General features: G+C 41.3%; 1 protein-coding gene across 3 annotated transcripts in view; it reads right to left on the minus strand.

Moving 5' to 3' along the window:
* Positions 1 to 18,335, minus strand: part of NAV2 (neuron navigator 2) — a 385,274-nt gene extending 366,939 nt beyond the window's left edge. For 2 of the 3 annotated variants that reach the window (XM_064426226.1, XM_064426225.1), the window contains exons 1-2: positions 18,176 to 18,335; positions 14,574 to 15,187 (exon numbers count right to left, since the gene is read on the minus strand). In XM_064426226.1, the coding sequence (XP_064282296.1) occupies positions 14,574 to 14,648 (75 nt within the window). In that variant the 5' untranslated portion in view covers positions 14,649 to 15,187; positions 18,176 to 18,335. Of the gene's footprint in view, positions 1 to 14,573; positions 15,188 to 17,411; positions 17,656 to 18,175 lie in introns of those variants that run through there. The other variant, XM_064426222.1, reaches the window with a different exon arrangement.
* Between the last annotated feature and the right edge of the window lie 3,906 nt (positions 18,336 to 22,241).

Below are 22,241 nucleotides of genomic sequence, written 5' to 3' on the forward strand. Positions count from 1 at the left end.
CATTGAACTTGCATCCCTCCCATCATCGTATCATAGCTCAGTTTTACTGAAATACTCCTGCATCTTCTCTGTTGGCCTCTGCTTTTATCCAGAGCTTTTCTGGATAAAAATCTCCTCTGTTTCTCGGGGAACAGATATCCCCCTCCTGCCTAACCGCTTACATCACTGAGGAAATCATGCCCTTGATTGCCCTAACAGTACATTAGCAGTTATACATATATATATATATATTCTACTACTTAGGTTTGTGTGCTTGAAAGAGCAGATGATGCCCACTTCAGCAGCTTTTCCACACTCAGATCCCCCACCAATTTCAATGCAAATTCCCCACGGAGAATGACTACAAAGCCTGGGCTCCTGCAAATATTTATAGCATAATTCAACACAGTTAATGAAGTAGCCATGACACAAACAGGAAAGAATACCAGTTTAATAAGTCAGTCCTTAGCCACATGAACAGAAATTAATATATACACATAGATATCCTCTAAATCATGAAACAACTACAGTGTCTGCTTTGCTAAACAGTGCAGCTCTAACAACACAATAAAAACCTTGAAAGGTAAAGATGTTTAACAGATAAAAAAATAGTAGGAAAGCTGAACTTTACTTTAGGAAAAAAAAAGTATGGAAAAATCAGCATAGATGACCTAATCTAGTTCAGTTTTTCTTGAGTAGATACAGTGATATGCAAACTACTTCAATACTAGCAGAAATGAAAAAAAGTGCTTCAGGTTAAATGCAATTGACCCAAAAAAAATATAATACAGCAATTGAAGGACGTGTACTCACATGAAAGGTATCCAAGTATGGTAATAGTACCTACCTCCTAATTTCTAATAATCAGTTTTACACTTTTTACACATTGCCTGAGATATAAGTGCCTAGTACGGAGTGCTTATCAGTGCACACATTGGCAATTTCAAGCAGTTTTGCTCAGGAAAAACAAGATTTCTAAGCTGCAGTCATCTCATTTTTACAAGCATCTGCTATCTTTATTGCTTTAGGATTTAACATTCAAAAGGGTATATACAGCATCTAGCAATTTAAAAGATTTTCTTCCTCACAGGAAAATCCTTAAAAAACATGCTTCTGTGATTATGTGCTTGCATTTCAGTTGTATTATGGAAACTGACAGAAATTAAGCTAAAACCTTATATTCTACTCTCATGACTACGTAAAAGTCATACTTCAATCTACTACTCCTATCCCTGCTTTTCAAAAAAAAAAAAACCAAACCAAAACAAAACAAAAAAACTAACTTGAATTATGTACAATGTGTGAAGTCAGTGATATTAATTCCCTAATTAGATATTCTTTTCCCATTACCCAAAAAATTGGTATTTGATGCAATGGAAGTGTGCACAACACATCATTAATCACTGTCAACAATGTGAAAGGTTGCAAAGATAAGTACTCATCAGTATAGAATCTGGGCACGCAGCCAAAAAGAAATAAACCACACATATGGATATTAAGTTATCATCAATGGTTATGAATAGTTCTTGGCTTCCAAAGTTCAGCACTCAAACATCTGACATGCTGCCTGGATCTGCCTCACAAAGGCCTTGATTTCAGAGGGGTTTAACTGCATGATGTTCTCTGGGAGCATGCAGTGCGCTGCCACATATGCTGACTGACAACGTGCTTGGACTGTAGACACTCAAGATACCGGAATCTAAGACTCAATTTTGAACCATTTGCTGAAGTGCACAGTCACATTTTCCACTCAGACATTAAGGATGAAACTAACCTATTAAACAGTCACCACATTGTTTCATGGTGTTTTTGACATTATCTGCAAAGGAGACAGTACAAATGTACTACATTACAAATAAAAACAAACAATCCTTATCCAACCATTAAACACAAATCAAGACTGAATGCTTTCATTATTTAGAGGCTGTAAAAAATTCTAAATTGAAATCCACTTTCTAGTTTAATAGGAATGGATATAGGAGTGGAAAATAACTCATAACATAAAAAGCACACTACATTACTACTCTTAATTGGCAACAAAAGATTATCACTGAAGTTCATCATAGCAATTGACTTGCAATAGAATAATTTCACAAGAAAATTAGCCATTCCAAACTCCCAGTTGAATTTGGTCACAGTATCTGGACACCCCTTAAATTGGCTAAAAACACGTGCAAGCTTCAAGGAAACAAGCCCCTGTTGTATCCTCCAAGGACCGCACTAACAGACTTTACATCACCTCTGTTCAGAAGGCCCAAACCCAGTTGGAGCAACAGCTACAACACACTTTGGGGCACTTCTGGCAGTGTGGGGTCGTTAGTGTCCATGTGGGAGTTTGTCAGGGATGGGGGTTCTCCTCCTGCCCCCAGGAACAGATGCACCTGAGGAACTGCTGGGTGAATGAAGAACATCTACCAGCACAGACTGTGGAACATATAGCACCTGCCAGGGCTGAGACAGGACAGACTCTGTCCTCCTCTCTCCATTCCCTGGCTTAGACTCCCATACCCCAAGACAAGATTCATTGAAAAATAAGAAAACTCACTTTTCTCTGTCCTGGATATTGGAAATATACCTGCTGAAAAGGCTTACTGTAGAAGTTGCTATCAGAACCACTACTGTAACCCAAAAAAGCAGGATATGAGAGACCTTTATACTATGCTCTCATCCAAAATTATGAGATGTATTAAATAAATTAGTGGTTTACTTGGAAGATACCTAGCAAGATAAAGTAATCAGCATGTATGATTTGTTTATACACACACCTCTCTTGAGACATTCAAAACATCCTGGAACAATAATCTTAATCCTAAATCCTTCTGCATTTGATAGTGACCAGCTTTGGACACTTATACCACTGCAGAAGAAGTGTTATCAGTAGTGATCCATCACCCTGTGGCAGAAGAAATGACAGGGAGGAGAGGACAGCAGTTACTGCTTCATCATCTTCAAAAACATGTACACCTGATGTAGATTAGACAAAGTTCTTGAGCTATCCTTGCTCCCCAGGAGCACAGGGCAGCACCAGAGAGGGATCACCTCCATTTCCATACACTCCTCTGGCTCTGTGGGACATTTCTCTCAGCCCAGTTTCTCTTTTCAGAGCACACCAAAATTCTGTACAGATAGGAATTGTCTGCACCTCAATGCACACATGAAAAGTCACTACGGAACAGTAAAAAACCAAAAAGCTACTATGTATGGAGCAGTACAGTCATTTACAGGCTGCAGAGTATTGTGGTTTTGTTGTGATTTGTAAGAGGTATTTTTTTTTGTTTAGAGGGTTTTTGCTATTGTTTAGAAATAAGGACATTTCAATTTTGAAGCAATTTCCTCATATGAGGTGAATGCTTGCATCATACTTGCTTTCCATGTGTCTTGTGTTCTTTCCTGCAAGACTCAAAGAAGTATTTCTCAGCATTTATCAAGATTATCCATTTCCAACTTCTGTTTTACTAACAGCAGCAAAAACCCCAAATAGAAAACAAAACCAGTGCTGCAAGAACAAGCCAGTTCTCCAGCTTCCCATCCTTCATCACTCTTCTGTTCTTCCAAAGTTCAGCCAAAGACCTTGGAGCTACACTGCCTAAAAGCCACACAAGGCCATGCTGACAGATGGATTAATTGGAAAATTATGCCCAACTCCAAAAGGAAAAAAAAAAAAACACACAAAAAAAAGATTAGCATAATCCAAGAGGAATCCAATAGCGGGAGCTGTGTGTCTCAGATATTCTCATCTGCATAAGGCAGCACGGAAGGGGTCACCCAGACAAGTTAGCCCTTGAAATGTGAAGCTGCAGCAGCAGGACAGTGGCAGACAGATCAGTGCAACCCACGTGACACACTCAGATGTTGAAGGGATCTCTGGCTGAACTTTTTAGCAAAGCTCCAGAGATGCTTCTTGCTATTGGAACATATCCAGTCTGGGCCAATTATCACCACCAAGCTTCAGCACTTCCCAACCCAGATCATGCACAAAACAACCTAGAGAACCAGAGAGGGTTGATTTTCCAGAGAGGGAGGATTTTCTTTCATACCTCAGCACTTCACACACTCCCCTCCTGAACCACAGAGCTCCACCTTTCCTGCTGTTATTTACAAGTGGCAATTGGAAACTAACATTCTCCTCTGTACGACTAAGGGGCCTTTTGGGGTCCCTTTGGCTAGCTGTGAACCCCCGGCTCGAATCGACAAGGACAAAAGCAAGAGACAGGAGACAGCCTTCTTCTTGGGACGATCGTCCCGCAACTTTATTGTGGAACGCCTCCAGAGAAAAGAGAGTCCGGCGGGGAGGTAATGGCAATGGCGACTGGCAGGAAAAGAGGTCAGGGGTCTCGTGGCGGGAGATTTTAAACCCGGGGAGGGGGGCGGAGAGGGGCCACAGCCAATGGGATACAACTGATGCGAGGGGCGAGGGGAGGGAGAAACCCAGGCAGAGGGGAGAATGGAGCAAACCACGTGATACAAACAAACTATTCAGTGCAATATAAAAATCCCAATCACCCAGTGCAAAGCAATAGCTAAAGAAACAACTTATTGCAATACAATTGCACTACGTTGTTTTGCACTAAGTGCATACAGTGCATGACATTAGACCATCAATTCCAAGTTCCAGGCTGTTAGGTAAGCAATCATCTGCCTATCTATTCAGAAAGGCCCTTGCCTGTACATGCTTCCATCTATTTTGGCATTTCAATGTGCTGTGCTGCACTTCAGGTTACTCCATAGTTTACACAAGGTGAAAATCTCCCCCACACTCACTCACCTTTCATCCTCTGCCAGCTGGTCTATTATGCCATGTCATCTGAGTTTTAAAAGAATGCATCCATGTATTTATTTTCCCCACCTGATAAATATTTATGAATATTTTATTCCAGCCCTGACACATACACACTGTAGCTAATCTTTCTTTTACTTAGTCAAGCATCTTAAAGGAAAAGGAGTTTGAAGACAGGCTACTCCTATTGCCAAGCCTGAGCTCCAGCAGTCAGCATTTAATCAAAATTACACCAGTTTGGAAGGAAAATTAAAGAGACAATAACAACAACAACAACCCAGCATGTAAGATTAACATGAGTTTCACATTAATAGAATGCAGTATTTGAAACCTGCAAAAATTAAATGTTTGAAATAAAGATCTCTTCTTCTGGTGTTTTGTGGTGGTCTTCTCATTCACAGAATGTGAGCTATCAGCCTAAATAACATTAAAGCTCAAATATTATGCAATTAAGAGATGGCTGATGCAACTTTCATTCATTTCTAATATGTTGATTTTGATCAAGGCTGATATGGGAAAGGCACACTTTCAATGATTGAATTAGCACCATCTAGTTTTTGTTTGAGTAGTTTAACAGTCATGTTATGAACCAAGGGAGCAATAATAGAACAACTGAGATCCAGTTCACGTTCATATAACCAAAGAATTCTACGACAATTCAACTTTCCTTACCCTAAGCCTTGCAATTCCATGATTTCTCCTGTTTCTAACCCCTGTAATTCCTACTGTGTTCGCAGGATTTACTTAAAAAAATTAAGTGTCATAGTACTAAATTGACAACATTTTAAAAATTCATTACCTTGTTTAACACAATACAGCAAATGTCAATGAAGAAACCAAGGCATATGAATTAGGAGACTTCAGAGAGAGACAGTGAGATAACACGGGCAATTCTATCTGCCTCGTTGCATTTTTGGAGTAGTCATATCAGATGTATGTTGCTTATCCAAAACAGATCCTCCAAATTACTGAGGATCTGATAGTCACTGCTGTCATCACAATGAAGAACTGAAAGACTTTAGAAAACTAACTGAATGCTTCCAGCACGCAGAATTCTCATTTTCCACCTATAAGTGACATTTTTCATAACAAGCCTAACTTGTCTCTATCGATTTCTCAACTGTTACCAGATGTCAGAAGCTACTCTCTTGCCCCTCTGCTCCTTGAATACAACTCCTTTTTTCAGTGCAGAATACTTGAAAAATAGTTACGCAAGTCTGAGTATATATTTATTACAACAATGTGCGATAGCCTCAAGAGACATCTACGCATCATAATCTGTTAGCAAGAAAAGAGTCTTCAATACCATGCTATTTTTTCCCTAATGCTGCAAGGTCAAGCTAATTTGTAAGTCAGATAATTTCTTTCTAAAGGATGAATGCCAGTCTTCTGCAAAGAAGGGATTTTTATAATTCTACCACAAAAAAGGCAAGAGTTTTTTTCATTGTACCACAAAATCACGTCCACCTTCTCACTGCCTTTTACTTGGGAATGTTGCAGGAGTCTCTCAAAAATAGGTCTCGTTCCCATCAGAAGATGCAGTACACTCCTGAACAGCTGGAGAAAGGTTGAGGTATCTGCACTGGCGCCATCTCCCAATAATGCTGTGCACAGAGACCATGGGTCACTGTCACATCTTTCCTCTGGGTTACCCTGCACTGCCAGACAAAGAGCAGAAACAGAGAGTGCACTGACTGGGCAAAAGGGTTTGTGCAAGAAAAGGCAAGAAACACAGATGTATTATCCCTTCCAGTCTTCCTCTGCACAGGGAAATTGTGACTTGATGTAGAAAACAATAATAAGGTTCTGCATTACAAAGGGAATTCAGCTTGGAGAATAAGTTTACTTAGTCCAGCAGCCTCCTACCAGTTATTTCAGAGTTAAACCAATATGGCCTTAAACAATTTTAGAAGAAAATATCCATTTTCATTTGTAACATACCTATTTTCCTGCCAGGTTCTGTTACATTTTAAGTATTCCTCTTAACAATCATTTGAAAGTAACATATGAACATGAATGCAAACACAGATATAAGATGCCTTTCAAGCAGGAATACCTAAGAAATACACATTTGTAACACTCACCAAGAATTTCTTCATCTGCACTGCACCAGTAAATATGTTTAAAGTTGTCTGTTGTATACTGGATCTACACCTTAACAGAGAAACCTAATTTCTTTGTTAAAGAACATACTTGAGCTTTGCTGCTACTGGAAGAAGTCACTAATAATTGCTTCTTAAAGTTATGAATTGCTGCAGTATGCAAACATAAATAAATCTCTATCACATCTGTCAAACTAGACTATAATCAACCAGAAAAACCCCTGAGTGCCTAAAAATAAATACTGACAAATGCATGTCTGTCTCTCCCTAATGCCTCCCTTTCTAGAAGACTTCAAGATTTGTAATACACCCTAAAATTAGTGAGGAAGTCTGAGTTATCACAGAGACTATTTCCTGTACACTCCTTCCTCCTTTTCCCCATTCCCTTCCTTACCACTGCCATCACCAAGAATATCACAATAGATAGCAGACCTCAGAGATATCAAATTTGCTCCCAGGCACAGACAGAATGAGAGGCAGTGTCTGACTGTTCAATCTGAATTTCCCAACTATTTAGGTTTTGAAGTATTTTATACCACGGCCCACACATTATTCCAAGTGACAATTACTTCAAAGCCAGAGGGTAGCCATTTGTGTAATAATGAACATTTTTCTAAGGAGGTGTGCAGGAAACTACACACTAATGAGTTTGAATGTATATTATCTGAAAGTCACACTTGCTTTACAAAAAAGAATTAAAAACAACCTCTAGTGTTTCTACCTTCTTGTACCTTTTATGTAACAGACAGAGACACCGGTCCTGTTAAATGCACAGGACATAAACTAATTTTTGCAACACTTATTGCCAGCTGGGGTCTTATGTACAAATCACAAATGGGACGGGACTGCTGAGGAATGCACCTCGCTTTCCTAAAACCCTCTAATTTTAATGATTTCCAACACACTGAGTCATGTGACACAATAGTAATTTCCATTGGACTTTTCCCATGTGTAAGGGCTGGGAAGTGGGCTCCTGAAGCAGTGCACCAGGTGGAATGCATCCTATGGCACAGAAAACTTGGTTTGCTACATCTTAATTGTAGAAAGAATGAGGAAAATGCAGCAACTTCTGCTAAACCACGGTAAAAGAAGGGAATGAGAGACAAAGTGCATTTCACAGCTGCAGAAACATCTCCAGGAACACTCTGGTATTGGGGGTAAATTTTCTTATAATCTAACAAGTAACAGAAGAAATTTTTTTACTAAGCAGAGAGTTCTCTTTAGCATCCTACAACCCTTTTTAATATCAGAAGTTAACTTCATTTTGAAACAAGTGTTCTTAAACTCCAAAGGATACACCCTATACTACATAGCACTTACCTGTATTTACTGCTTAAGCCTTTGGTTTCATTGTCTTTGAAATTAGATTGATGAAGCCATTAGGATCTCAGCTATAAAATCTTCCTTTATACCACAAGATATGGAAAACTGGAGTAAGAAGCTCACTAATGCACTGAGCCACAGCTACAGCATCATGTCCAGCTTTCACTCTCCAGCCCACACTCACAAGGGCCCCAGACAAGGCACCCCAAAGCCAGCTAGAGGAGACAGAATCTATAATCCACCCCAGACTGGAGATTTTCCACAGAATCAAGACGTCTGGTTAAATTCTGAAATATCCCAGCTAATTTATGACCATTAATACTTGCAGTCTCCCAAGGTAAGAACAATCATCATACATAGTGCCCTATGTTGTCAGCAGCAGCAGCTGGAAGAAGGGCTGGATTTCTTCCCTACACACAAGGCAAACAGCTGATGCATCATCATATTGCTGGGTTTCTGTCCAGCTCTGAAAGATCAGCTATTGATCAGTGCCACTGGCATTACAGCACACCAGACACTGCTGTAGGATTTGAATGAGCAGATGACACCAGTGTAGTCTTAATCCACCACCAGAGAAGAAGGAAAAAAACCAGTTTAAAACAACATGCTGTGCAGATACACACAAATGCAAGCAGGGAAGTTCCTCCAGGTATGAGCAGAGTCAGAGGTGCCATATAAACTCCTTGTCAGCACTGATCCTCACTTATTTCAGACTGGAAATAACCAACTGTTCCATATGGTTCACAACAATTTCAGCAAACAGAAATAATTTCAGACTGATTTTGCACTGTTCAATTAACAGCATCTGCACTTATCTGCTATTAATCTGTCTACCATGCAAGCATTTTCAGAGGTATGCATGCCAGAACTTTGGAATAAACCCTTAAAAAAAATTGTTCTGCTTTTTGTTCATGTGGGGGAAGGTGGATATCAGGCTCCCCCAAGCATATTGTAAATCACTCCCATCCTCTATTTTTGATTAAGATAGAGATCTAAAACTCTGTGTCTTGCTCAAAGAGTGCCATCAGCAAATTTGCAAAAGGTGTCACAGATGTTTTCCACAGAGATTTCCAGAGTTCTATCCTTGTAGAATAATGCTTCATTCACATTTCTCTCATCACTTCAGAACCACGGCATCATCAGCAGCTGTTTATGCATCTCATCAGCTCTTTGGTTTCATCTCCTGATCAACTTCATTCCCTCCATCACAAAGAGGCTTTAAGCCACAGTTCATGTGGAAAGCCATGATAGTTCCTGCATGGCTTAAGCCACCTGCTTGCACATGGGTATTTCTTCCACATTCTTGGAACTTCAGCTGAAACTCCTCAGTCAGGTTATTTCTGAGATAATGAACTTGACTTGGTATGAGGAAGAGAAATACCACATGTACCTGTGTCACATATAGTTTACTTGCTTTACAAAACAGAGGTAAAGCTCAAAAATGTGGCCAAGCCTAAGACCTCAAGAAATCACAGAGAAGCTTTTTTCACTGTACAGTAACAAAGACATGGGGAAAGGTGAGGGCAAAGACATGAAAGACTGACAGAATTACACGAGTCAGTTCTAGTGGAGACTATGCCAGAGTCCTCAGGCACATGAAATCCACCACTTGCAGTCTAGTCTTTGATTGGTTGACATCACCACAGAGCCTTTGTATCACATCCTAACATAAACTTATATAAGTTGGAGAAAAATCATGCTTGAATCTTAAAAAGTTCACAAATTCTTTTAACTAGACAAACAGTACAAGAGACATCAGCTGAATAAGCAAGAGTTTTTCTTAATATTATATAAACATTTTTGACAATATGGAAAATTTCTTCATGACCAGGGTCTGACTGGGAGAGGGCTGGAAATACCAAATCACACTCTATGACTCTCTCATTAAAACCATTGTAGAAAGAAGTTCCAGATAAGATAGAAGAACGAAATATCCTGTAGCAACCATTAAGGTGGAAATCTGCCTTACTAAAACAAACACAACTACCTGTTTCTTTGAGCCAATTTCCCAGTGATGAGTGTTTTAAAATTGTCACAGACAACACATCCACAAAAAGGGTTACAGAAGCATCTTTATGAGCAGGAAACTTATGACCTTAAAGCAGAAGCCAAGCCCTGGACACACTACCAAGGCACATCCATGTAACCAAAATCTGCCAAATCTGATTCTATGATTATAAGGTTTAAAGTAAGTTTATTAACTTATTATTAATCTTAATTACTGTAATAAAAAATATAAAATCATGTCACGAACTAAAATTTGACAGAGATTGTCATGTTTACATAAGGTTTTAAATATCTGAGAAATGAAGGAGAAGCTGACATTTTCTCAGTTCTCCCACTCAGTGGATTTTTATTGCATGTGTATTTCCATAGAAACCTAGTTAGTTAAATTATCAAAACACCACAACACAGCTTGCTGTAATTTCATAAGCTAAGTCTTGCTGCAATTTATAAGTGGTTACACTTGAATGCTTCCACACTGGCTCAGCAGCACAGCACCCAACTGCATTAATGTTTCAGCACAAAATTCTGCTAATAAACACAGTACTCAGCCACCATTACCCTGCTTTAAAGACCACAAGCCCTCAGTATAAGCAGGTCAATACATGTGAGACTACTTATGCTCTTTAAAGCAACTTTGATATAAAGGTGGAGCAGAGCATCCTCAAACAAATGGGAAGTTTATCAATAATAAGGCAGGAAAAACACAAACCCAGGAAAAAGCTAAAGCATATGGCTTCAGTCACGGGTATCACAACTACTGCTCCAACAAAAACAAGCTGAGAAAAAGATGCCTGAAAACAGTGTTAGTCTGCTTGTAACACTGTAAAACTGCAGCTCACATGTTCTTCATTCAAAATAAAAATAACTAAAGAAAAAAAAAAAAGAGTTGAGGATGTTTACTATCAAGTAACAAAAGGGGAAAAAAATACTAGAAGACCACCATCAGTTTGGCTTTACAAGGTCCCGCACCAGAGGTACTCTGCCTCTGTGGCAGCATGCCCAGAGAGCTTGAACTGGTATTTCAAAGTCCAGGGTGACAATTTTTTTTACAATCAAAACCAAAAATGCCCCTCAACCCACACACAAAAGTAAGCCTGTGAGGCACACTACTACACGCTACTTTCTGTGCTGCTGACAAAAAAACACAGTCCTTCCTGAAACAGACCAGCCCAGTACTCCAAGTAAGAGCAAATAAATCACTAATAAAAAATTAAAATCACAAGTCAACCAGAGACAATTGTTTAGCTAGACAAGAGAGCACATCTAAGCATAAAATACACATTTACAGAGATCCTTGCAGAATCTGAATTCACTTCACAATTCCATTTTACTCATCATTAAGTCAAAGAGGGTTCAGTCAGGCAGAGCAGAAGTCACTTCTGTCACTATTGCACATACACATTTCTTTAGGATGTCCCACTAGCTTAGAGTTATGGACCTGAATGAAAAGTCACAAAGAAGGAGGAATGAAGGATGGAAATCAACTGAAGAAATATTTCATTTCAATCATCAGAGGAAAATGCATTTAATCAGAAAACAGGGCAGCACTAAAATTTTCATAACACAGGACATGAAAATTTACCTAAGTAGATTATTTTAGCAGCAGTTTTTACCTTAAATCTCTTCTTCAAAGAAACAAAAAGTCCATATCTGAATTCACTGCTCGTGAGCAATTATCCATTTTATACCAAAACAATATTCTACATACAAATTTTACAGCCAAAAGGTCTGTAGCATCACCTATATTACTCTTGTATTTAAAGACTCTGTTGCCAAGGTCATATCCTGGCATAAAGCCTGCTCACTGTTCACATTAGTATTCATGTTGGTAATCCTGCTACCTTCAGATGGCCAGCTTACACGGTTGTTAAACCTGATCAAATTCTTCACTTGTACATTACCTGTTACATGGAATTTAGCTGTGTAATTCCCACCAGATCCATCTTAAGATATGTAGATAGCTGAATCACTGTCCCAAAGATTAATATGAGTCCTCTTAAAGTCAGCCTGGGAAGCTGTGATGACTGAAAAGAACCTGTTTTGGCTGATTTCAGCAAAATCAGAGGCAGTCCAGTTTTGAGTTCTTGAAGATCAGCCAACACATAAAAAGCAAAATCCCATCCCTCTAAAAAACAAGCACAAATACTAAATATTGTCTTGCTTTAATCAATATAGCTACTAAGTTGATACTTAAAAATACACTTTTAAAAAGAAACCCAGCAAACAGGAAACTAAGCTTTATTTCTACACCACAAATGCAGACATAGCGTTCTATATTATACTTGGGAAAGACAAGCCAGATCCATCATCGAGGGGTGTGCATACACAGACACATTCTTACTGCTTCAGAAACACTAAACAATGGTTGAATTTATGTTCATAAAATATATGGTGATAAAAAGGATAATGCACTCACCTGATTAAAAATGAGCTTGGTCTTTTTTCTTCCAGCACAAGCCTCATTTTCAATAACAAAAAAGTGTCTATTGATAATTAATTTTAATGGCCTTTGATCACACATACACCTTTCCCTATGTGAAATCTAAGAACTTTAAGCTTAGAAACACTGAAGTTTACATTACTATTCAACTCCATAATAACAACTGAGTTGCATCAACATTATCATTATTCCAAACTGATTTTTCCAGTAAGCAAAAGTCTAAGAAAAGCTCTCATCAGTAACCTTTCCCTGAAAAATTCTATACGAAATGAAATATAATACTCTATTAAGACTTGTTTTGCAAATAGAAGTGAGAGAGATCATCCAAGCATGCAGAGTCTTTAAAATGGATCTTACATATATCATTATAAATTTAATAATCTCCATGTCGGCTAGAGTTCAAGTTAAAATGAATGTCAGCAAAGCATGACCAATTGATGTTATCCCAGCTGCCACTGAGCCTCACTTGGGGTTATATTATACATTCAGAGGCCCCGTGCTACATGTGCACCAAACACCGAGAGCCAGGAGCAGATGGGAGATGTAGGCTCCCATACCTATCAGCAAGGAGAGACAGACATAATTGCATATTAATTTTGGTGCATCAAAACAATTACTGCACACTTCAGTGTCACAGGTTACAAATGTTTTTCCCATCACACCCCAAATGCAGGATAATGTTGTACACTTCTGAACGTGGAGAAAAAGTGTTCTAGCAGCCTCCAGAAATTAAGCCAATAGACAGATTTTGTTTCAACCCTTATGGATTTACTTCAGTCCCAAAATGCTTCCTTGAAAAAAAGTAGGAGGAAGACCTTGGCAGCTTGTCAGTTAATAGATCATGCTTGGTGCAATTAAGATACATTCAGGAGTTCCCCAAATGCTATTTCTCTCCAAGCAAGCAGCTGCATTTTATCCAATTTCTGAAAGTTTTCCAGGCTGCTTAGATTTCTAATGGCGTGACAGAGAAATCACTTTTATTCTTCAGCAGACCTGATGAAACTGTGACACAAACCTCCCTCTCCCTGAAATTAGACAGTGCTGTTGAACAGCAGAGTAATAGCTGACGGTCAATTTTTTTTTTTCTAACTCAGTTTTCAACTGCAATAAAAATCATACTGGGGAAAGGAGCTCTCCACACAGAGCTGAACACGGGGTTCTCTATTCCCCATCAACTCTGCGTGGAGGACGACATCAATGATTTATACAGCAGAAACACGTCAAGTTGTAGTGTGCTTGACTGGTGCCAACAAAACAACTTTGGAGTCCCAGTTGTTCCCAGCTAGTTTTGTCTGAGACAAGGACTTCACTTAGGTCAATTTAGTACACCAACCCATTAGGATGGGATAACTCAACACCACCTTGACAAACAGAGCTGCCACAAAGCACTTGTACAAAATAAGGGCCAACATCTGACATTAAGCACATCCCACTATATTTTGATTCAAGCCAAAATCACATCTAGCAACTACAGCAAAACGCAACCAGTTCCACCAAGACAATGAGGACACTGACAAGTGCACAACATTCTCAGCAAATGAAAACACCAAACACCAAGAAGGCATTTTTCTAGCCACCCCACTAAAGATATCAACAGGAAAAAAGCAGCTAAACTCACAACAAGTCAATAATCTGACCAGACTCAGTAAGAGTCCGTACACTTCATTTGCACTGTATGTCTCTTCATCAACAAACAGCCAGAATTCTAGAGATTTTTCCCTTCTTTCACTGATATCACAATTTCCCCTTCCCTCAGCTCTTTGCTCCATACATTGGAAGAAGAGAAAGACAAACATTTTCTAAAACATATAATCAAGAGATCTACAGCTGGCTGAGCATAGTGAGCAGCAAGTGCAAGTGATAAAAGCATTATGTAGAGCTATTCTGCCACTTGCATCTCCTTCGGCAATTTAAGCAGAAAGCGTTCCCACCTTTTGTCACTTACCCTTTTTTGATCTTCCAGTCCATGTGTCACAATCTTTCTTTTCTGATGTTGGCTGGATTCAGAGCCAGATTCCATTTCCCTGCTACAAAGACTCTTCCAGCCTCTTTAAGCTTTCTCTAAAAATCCATAGTATAAACAATAAAAATCTAAAAATAATTTTTTAAAAAGTGTGACAATTCCTTCAAACTTCGTCCATTGTCTTTTATCATTCTTCAAAATTCCTGTTTGCCATCACTACTCATTATCCTAACGAGCAGCCATTCTGTGAGCCTCTATATCCTAGAGTAGCTCAGATGAAAGTTTCCATGCAAGTGCCGTACAGAAGGAAGACAGAGCTGAATCCAAACCCACTAGTTTGTGCCACATTACTGCTCCATCAGCAGCCTTTTCAGTGCATACCTGGCACAGATAATTTATATGTCAATAAAGGTGCAAATGTGCATTTAATCCACTGTGTTGATATTATCAGCATCCCTCTCATGGGCTGCCTTCCTCCCATAAATCAATGTAAACACTTCGCAGTGATAATTGCCTTTTGCAAATCTAGCAGGTGTTAATTACATAAAATCATCCATGTACACTTGTCATCTTCTTCTATGTATTCAAGCAAATACCTAGAAGAGGGAGGAAAAAAAAAAGCAGTTTTTACCAGCTTGAAAGAAAACATAGATACTGATGTTCTTTGTCCACCACCAGGAGCCTCAAGTCAAAACTGATACAATAATTACATGTTTTGAACACACTATGCTCCTCATTCAAGCTACTCAAAATGCTCTGATGCCTGTTTAGAGTGTTATCTTGCCTTTGGGGCTTCTTGCATAAAACCAGCCCAGACTGACAATACTGTACATCAGAGCTGAACCTACTGCAACAACACTGACTGAAGCCTGCAAGGATCAACTCAGAATTCAGCTTTCCAAGGTTCAGAGTCCCAGACCTAAAGCCAAAACCATTATTCTTCTGGGGTCTCCTACCCAAGGATCTTTCTCCACAGTCTGTAAAGTTAATGAGTGCCACCTCCCAAAACCCTGAACATCTGAACATGATAATGCAGGAACAAACAGGTTATATTATTGCTTGGGAAGGAAAGCCGAGCAGAGCCTGAAATCACAGCTTAACAAGTCAACCAGCTTAAATGCTGTTCTTTTTGTAGTGAGAGGCACAAGTTTACTACAGGAGACAGAGTCTCCTGTGTTAACTTTTAAGGTGGGACCAATATCAGCAGGCTTCAATACGGGAAATACACATTTACTACAATGAATTCCATACTAAAAAGGCTAAACATTAAATCAATTTCAGCCACCTTAGCTGAGCTTGGTATAAGAGCACAGATTTAGCTGCATGTTGTTATAAGCCCGGTAAGCACCAAAAAATCCAAACCTATGTCCTGTGTAACAAAGGAACTAACAAATAAGAACACCATAAGACACTCTCCCACCACTGAAGGATAAACAGCATAAAAAAATAGATTTCTCACAACACAGTGGAAATGCTTGTTCTGCATGCTGACATCCCTTGCTATGCCAAGGCAAAGCTCTTGACAAGATAACAGGTAGAAATACTGCTTTTGCCTCTCACTTCAAATGCTCTCTCACTGCTCCTCACCATGAAGCAGTAGGTCATTAAGCCAGTTCTCTTTGAAAGAGCACAGGAAAGAACACAGCTGATTGCAGCATTGCTTTGCCATTTGAAAGTAATCTAAAAACACATCTAACCCATTTTGCAGAGAAACAGGACATTTCCAATTCTATTTTGAACCAGAATCTCCTCCTGATCTGTGGTTTCAAACCTGCCATGGCTATTGCCACATAAATCAGACAGGTACCTTGAAGGCAATACATGGCCTCTGACCTTAGCAACAAATATCACGAGCAAAAAAACCCCAAAACTTTATAAATACCCTTAAGCCCCACTGAGGAAAACTTTTCCTCTCCAGTGATTTCACTGTGATGTGACACATGAGACTGCATCAGTCACATCGTGTAATGCCATGCTGGAATAGCATGACATAACCAGTGCAACTAAGGACAACATGAAAGGTCCCCTCAACTAGAAAGAAAGAAGAAGTAGTACTGCAGTCTCTGGAAGTTCCTTTGCATTCAATGTTCCAGCTTTAACCATCACGGAAACAGCCTCTCTAGGGAAACACGTGAGGATCTATTTGTATGTAGTACTTAGTACATGACTGCAACCTTAGACCATGTGTTATAGGTATTTAGTGTCACTGCCCGAGTCAGCTACATTAAGCTTCATCGATTAAAAAAATATATATTAACAGGAGGAAAAAAATGCATCCTGAGGCTTAGAGAACCATTTCAAGTCAGCCACAAACCAAAACATTTTTGAATGTTTTGAATGTAAAAATAAGTTTAACTTTTTAATCTATGTATATATCTGATTGTGGAAATGAATTAGTAACAAATATAATTTAATGCAAATTAATTGGCATTAAATAAAAAACAAAATCTCCAAGAAGAAAAAAAGGTAAGGTTTGCTGGGGCAATCACCACATAGCCAGAGACACTGACACCAACAAAAAACCCAACTGACCCAAAATCGGTGTTACCCCATTCTCCCATCACAGCAACACCCAAAGCCCCCAGTCAGCCTCTAGACCCAGCTGGGCTGTAACTGAACATCCTCCCTGAATAAGCACCTCTAAGAGCTCAGAGCCTACACCTGACCATGGCTTAAACACATTAAGAGTCTCAATGAACCACAGGTGACTTGATAAACTTAAGCCGTAGGGGCTCCACCTGAGTATATCCTACCAGGGTCCATCGTCAACACACAGTCCCAAAAAGGTCCCCACCCGCACAGAATGTCGCTCACATTTACCTCGCTGGATACCCAGATCCTCAAGGACGCCGCCTGGCCGCCGGTCTTCCATTCAAAGTAACGCAAATTAACACAACTTTTGGGGGTTTTCTCGTTAAAATGTAAGCAATCTCGCAACAGAAGGAATTTCTAATTCCCGCAACTTCCCGTGGTTCGGGAACAAGCAAGCAAGCAAATCCACAAGTTCTTTTTTTCACACGGGGAACAGAAGCCCGGCAATCTGTGAGTCCCGCGGCTGTGTGAGGTGCCAGGCAAAACCCCGTGGGTCTGGGGGCACTGCAGCCGCGTCCGCCCAGGGTAGGCTGCGGGGCGGGCGCCCCTCTGCCCGGCACACAGCGACAGATGAAATAATAGCAGTAATGTACAAATAATCACAGAGGGCAGCAGCAGCACGACCCGCCCGGTGGCCAGCCCCGCCCGCGCCCACCCCGCCAGACCGCGCCGAGGGAGCGGCGACGCCGAGCCCGCACCGCCGAGCCCCGCACAAGTTGCGGCCCCGCGGCCACAGGGAGCGCGGAGGAGCCGCTCCCGCGCAGCGCGGTGAGGCGGGGCGGTGCCGGCTCCGCCGGGCCGCGCCGCGCATGGGGCAGAGCCCCCCGGGAACCCCTCCCGCCCCGAGCCGCTCCCCGGCGCGCAGGGCTCGCGGCTCCGCCCGACCGGGGCCGCGTCCCTCCCGCCGCCGGAGCAGGCGCGCCGGGACAAACTTTCGCATCCCTCCTGCGCGCCGGGCCGGGCTCCCCGCGCCCGCCGCGTCGCGCCGGTACCTGCCGGGGCTGCCGCGGCGGGGCGGGCGGCTCTGGGCACTGCTGCTCCCGCGGGCCGGCGGCCCATGCGCCCGGGGCAGGGCAAGGGGCCGCCCTGCACACCCGACTCTTGCTCCAGTGTCGCCGCTCCGTGCCGCCGCCACAACTCACTCTGGCGTCGCCAGGACAACGAGCGCCCGCCCTCCACCGAGCCTCCTCCTTCCTTCCCTCCCGCCCTCCCCGTGGCGCCGCCCGCGCCGCCCAGCGCGGGGGCTCCCACGTGGGGCCGCCACGCCAATGGAAGGCGGGTTGAGGCCGGCGGAAGCGGCGGAGAGCCCTTCTCAAGGCGGGAGGCCGTGGGCGTCACCTTCCCGCCACCCCCCCGGCCTCCTGCCCCTCCGGCGTCCCCGCGTCACCTGCCCAAACAAACCCCTGGAGGCCGCAGTGTCGCCAGCAGAGCGCTGCGGGCAGGCTTTTGGATAGGGCGTGTCATGTCCCTCGTCTTCCCAGCCCAGCCTAGCCCGCGGTCCTACGTGCCGTCCCTGTGCCTTGGGATCTTGCATCTCTGCAGGACCGCGGGCACACAGGTCCGGGGGATGCCGCCCGAGGGATGCTACTTGGCTGTCGCACAGCACTATTAATGCAATATATTGGTGGTACCAAACGTGTCTTGATTGGTGTGTATTCAAAAAAAACCTGATGTAAACGAGGTATCACCCTCCCATTAGTGCAGATGCTTGCATTGCTTGGAGCTGGGCCAGCTGCTCTGGTGCCTCGTAGGCTTTAACAAGCCAGAGCTAGTAAGCCAGGCTGGGTATAAGTTCACTCCTCACAGAGCCACTTAGGAAGCTCAACACTAGTTCTGGAAATTACAAGTAGCTGCACTGCAGAAGGTTCAGCAGAAGCCATCTTTGGTCCAACTTGACTTTTTGGCCCAGCAGCCTTGGTCAGCCTGACTGGCCCACACATCTTCTGTGGGGGAGTAAAAGGAGTGCTAGCAAATATTATCACAGCTGCAGAATAAAGGGGGGGTTTATATAGAAAGATTTGTCCCCAAACTGAAATGCACTTTTTGTAGTGGGAGTGCTGTAGCACAGTGTTCTGAGCGGAATGTTACTTACTGTCCTAGTCTGGGCTGGCTGGAGGTCACAGAAGTAGGATAATGCTGAGGGACTGTTGATTTCTGAGAGCAATAAGCTGGTCATGCTTCACCGCCTGCTCTGACTACAATCCAAGGAACCAAGAGTGGCTGCTGCCATCCACCCTCCACCAGAGACCAATAAGAAGAGGAGTGGTTCCTGTTCCATGGGAGTATATATGCAGAACGTCATCGGCTTTCACCCTTCCTATCCCAGACAAGAATATCACCAGCGCAGCATTTCAAGGCATTTTCCTAATTTTCTCTTTACACTTGCTAGTTCGTCCTGTGTGTGACTCCTTCTGTGGCACCTCATTCCTGAGCAGAGAAAATTAAATTCAACCCCAAATAAAATTATGGCTACAGTCTTGCCCTGGTTTTAGCTTTATCCTCAAAGCTCAATTCATCAGAGCTTTCAGGCCAGTATTTGGTGCATCTACCAGTAAATAAAATTTACTTATCATTTAGACCATTTCTTTAGTTCTGTACTTTAAATGTCAGAGCATGTGGCCTCTGTAAAAAGTACCCTATGAACTTAGGTTGCCTGAGGTTTTCTTTAAGCTTACCTGGAAAAACAAGATGTCACAAACACCTGGGCTGCTGTTGCTCTTGGGACCTTTGGGGACAATGTGTCTTGCAGAAAGCTTCTTTGCTGTGACTCTCAGTCTGGCCCGTGTTCCAAGGCCTTTTCAAGCATTTTAAGGGATTTGCTGACTGCCAGCTCCCATGGAAGATGGTGTTTCTGTCAATGTGTGACCCAACTGCCATTTTTTTAATAGCAATATTTCTTGCATGGACAACAGGAATGAGAAATTAAGCCAAACAGGTTCTTTGGCAAATTCAGGTGGTGTTTTAGTATGGTAAGAGATGGTTTATAATAATTACTTAGAAACTCTGCCTCTACTGTAACATTTTTATGTTTAGTAAAATCTTCCTTTAAAATATGTGGGTAGAGGTAGAAAAGAAGATTAGAACAGCCTAGTCTGTGAGAAAGGAAAATTTCAATTTGACGGGACTGCTGTAAAGTTCCTTATTTTTCTCAGCAGTTGATTCACTTGCTTGCCTGCAGCTTTAGTTGTTGTGGAGGTTTTTTCTGTAAATTCTTCAAAGTGATGGATTTTCTCTTTGAAAGAATGCTTGACTGTAGAGAACTACAGAAGTGTAACCTTTTTTTTTTTTCCTGTGCACATGTGATGCTTTGAGCTTTGAAAAGCCATGTGTAATGCCATCTCTTTTGTTAATTTGCATGCCAGGAGCCTAAAAAATTGCATTACTGGCTTCATGCTTTGCAACTGAAAGCAAGGACAGTGATCTCCCACTCTTTCCAGTTAAAGGTCATCTGAAATACATGTTTCTCTCTGGCTCAGACTAGTGAGACATTCAGCATTTCATTAATCAAAGAAGAACAAGGCTTATTTTTATTGATTCAATGTTATGGTTGTAACAAGAAACAGTAGTGTACAAGGTGTTGCACATATGCACCCTCCCCTATGCTTACAATTTAGACAAAAGGCAAGAGAAAAAAAAAGCAGGATTTTAATCTCTGTTTTAGAAGCAGAAAGCTATGGCACAGAGCTGATGAGGAGAATTTGCCAAGATCACATCTCCCAACTGAATCAGTATCTTAACCACAAGCTATTCCTGCTCTTGTTGGTTCTTATCCTTTTGATGTATTCCAGCTTCTTAGATAGGTAAAAGTAATCATGTATAAAATTACAACCTCGGACTCTAAAAAGATAATGATCAAAGTACGAGTTCTCATTGGACATTAACACAGAAATAATTCTCTTATTTAAGAGTTCATACATAATCGAAAGTAACAGTCATTGTCCTGTAAAAATCAGCAACAAAGCACTTTAAATGCACACCTTTAGTCCAGGGATAATGTCAATCAAATCCCAGTACAATTCCTGTGAAAAAAACATTTAGTATTTTCACAGAAAGGAAAAGATTGCAGGGTGGGAGCAGCAGCCTGGGACTCACGACTCCTGAATTTGCCAGCTTTGTGTTTTCTCACCCTGGGTTCGGTGAAAGCACACCAGGTTCCCACAGGATAAATTCTAAATGCCAGCCATGCACTGTAAATGTGTTAAATCAAAGATTGCCTTTCCCCACCAGTTCTATAGAAGTTGTGCTAAACAAGACCTTCCTCTTGGCTGGAGCTCAGATGCAGCAAGTCCTCATTGCCTGAGTGCACACTGACACTGTCCATGCTTTGGAGCAGTGATCTCAGCTTGGACAGCAGGATCTGGCCTGATGCATTTTAATCACCATTGCAATACAAGGCTTCTTCAGTGCTGTGGAAGTCATGATGCCATAAACCCACGCTTTGCCATGAGCATTTAGAAATATGAGGCTTCCTCTGCAAGGGCCTTTTACCTGACACTGCTAAATGTCAGAGAAAGTTCAGTTCTAACACATTAAAATATGCCTTAAAATATGAATATTATTCATACTCTCAAATAACTAGTTTTTATTTCAAGTGAAAAATGTTTCATAATTAGAAAACAAAACATTCATGAAGAGCTACATGCAATTCATCATCTGAAGAATTTAAATCATTTAGCTTCAGATAATTCAGCTTTGATCCATAGACTGTAAGCGTCAACATTTCCTGAGGTGTTTTCACAGACTTTTGAGGACAATGTTGAGTTCATTTGTCTGTGTGTCTGCTGCAGGGTCTGGTAAAACATGCTGTTACAAAACTGGTGGCTGCAATGGTAGGAGTGTTTAGATCGCAAAAAAACAGGGATGCTAAAATAGCAAAGCTTTTATTAATTTTTCAGGCTCTGTTACTTACCTTTTGGCTTTTGGTTTTAGCTAATCAATTTGAATGTTCATATAAGTTCCGACTTTAGGCAATGAATTCTTAAAAATGTCTTATTTTGCATTTTTAAGATGTTATTGTGTAATGCATGTACATTTTAAAAAGTTTTTGCTTTTGGAGAT

Source organism: Passer domesticus, chromosome 6 (assembly GCF_036417665.1).
Source record: "Passer domesticus isolate bPasDom1 chromosome 6, bPasDom1.hap1, whole genome shotgun sequence".
Classification (NCBI taxonomy): domain Eukaryota; kingdom Metazoa; phylum Chordata; class Aves; order Passeriformes; family Passeridae; genus Passer; species Passer domesticus.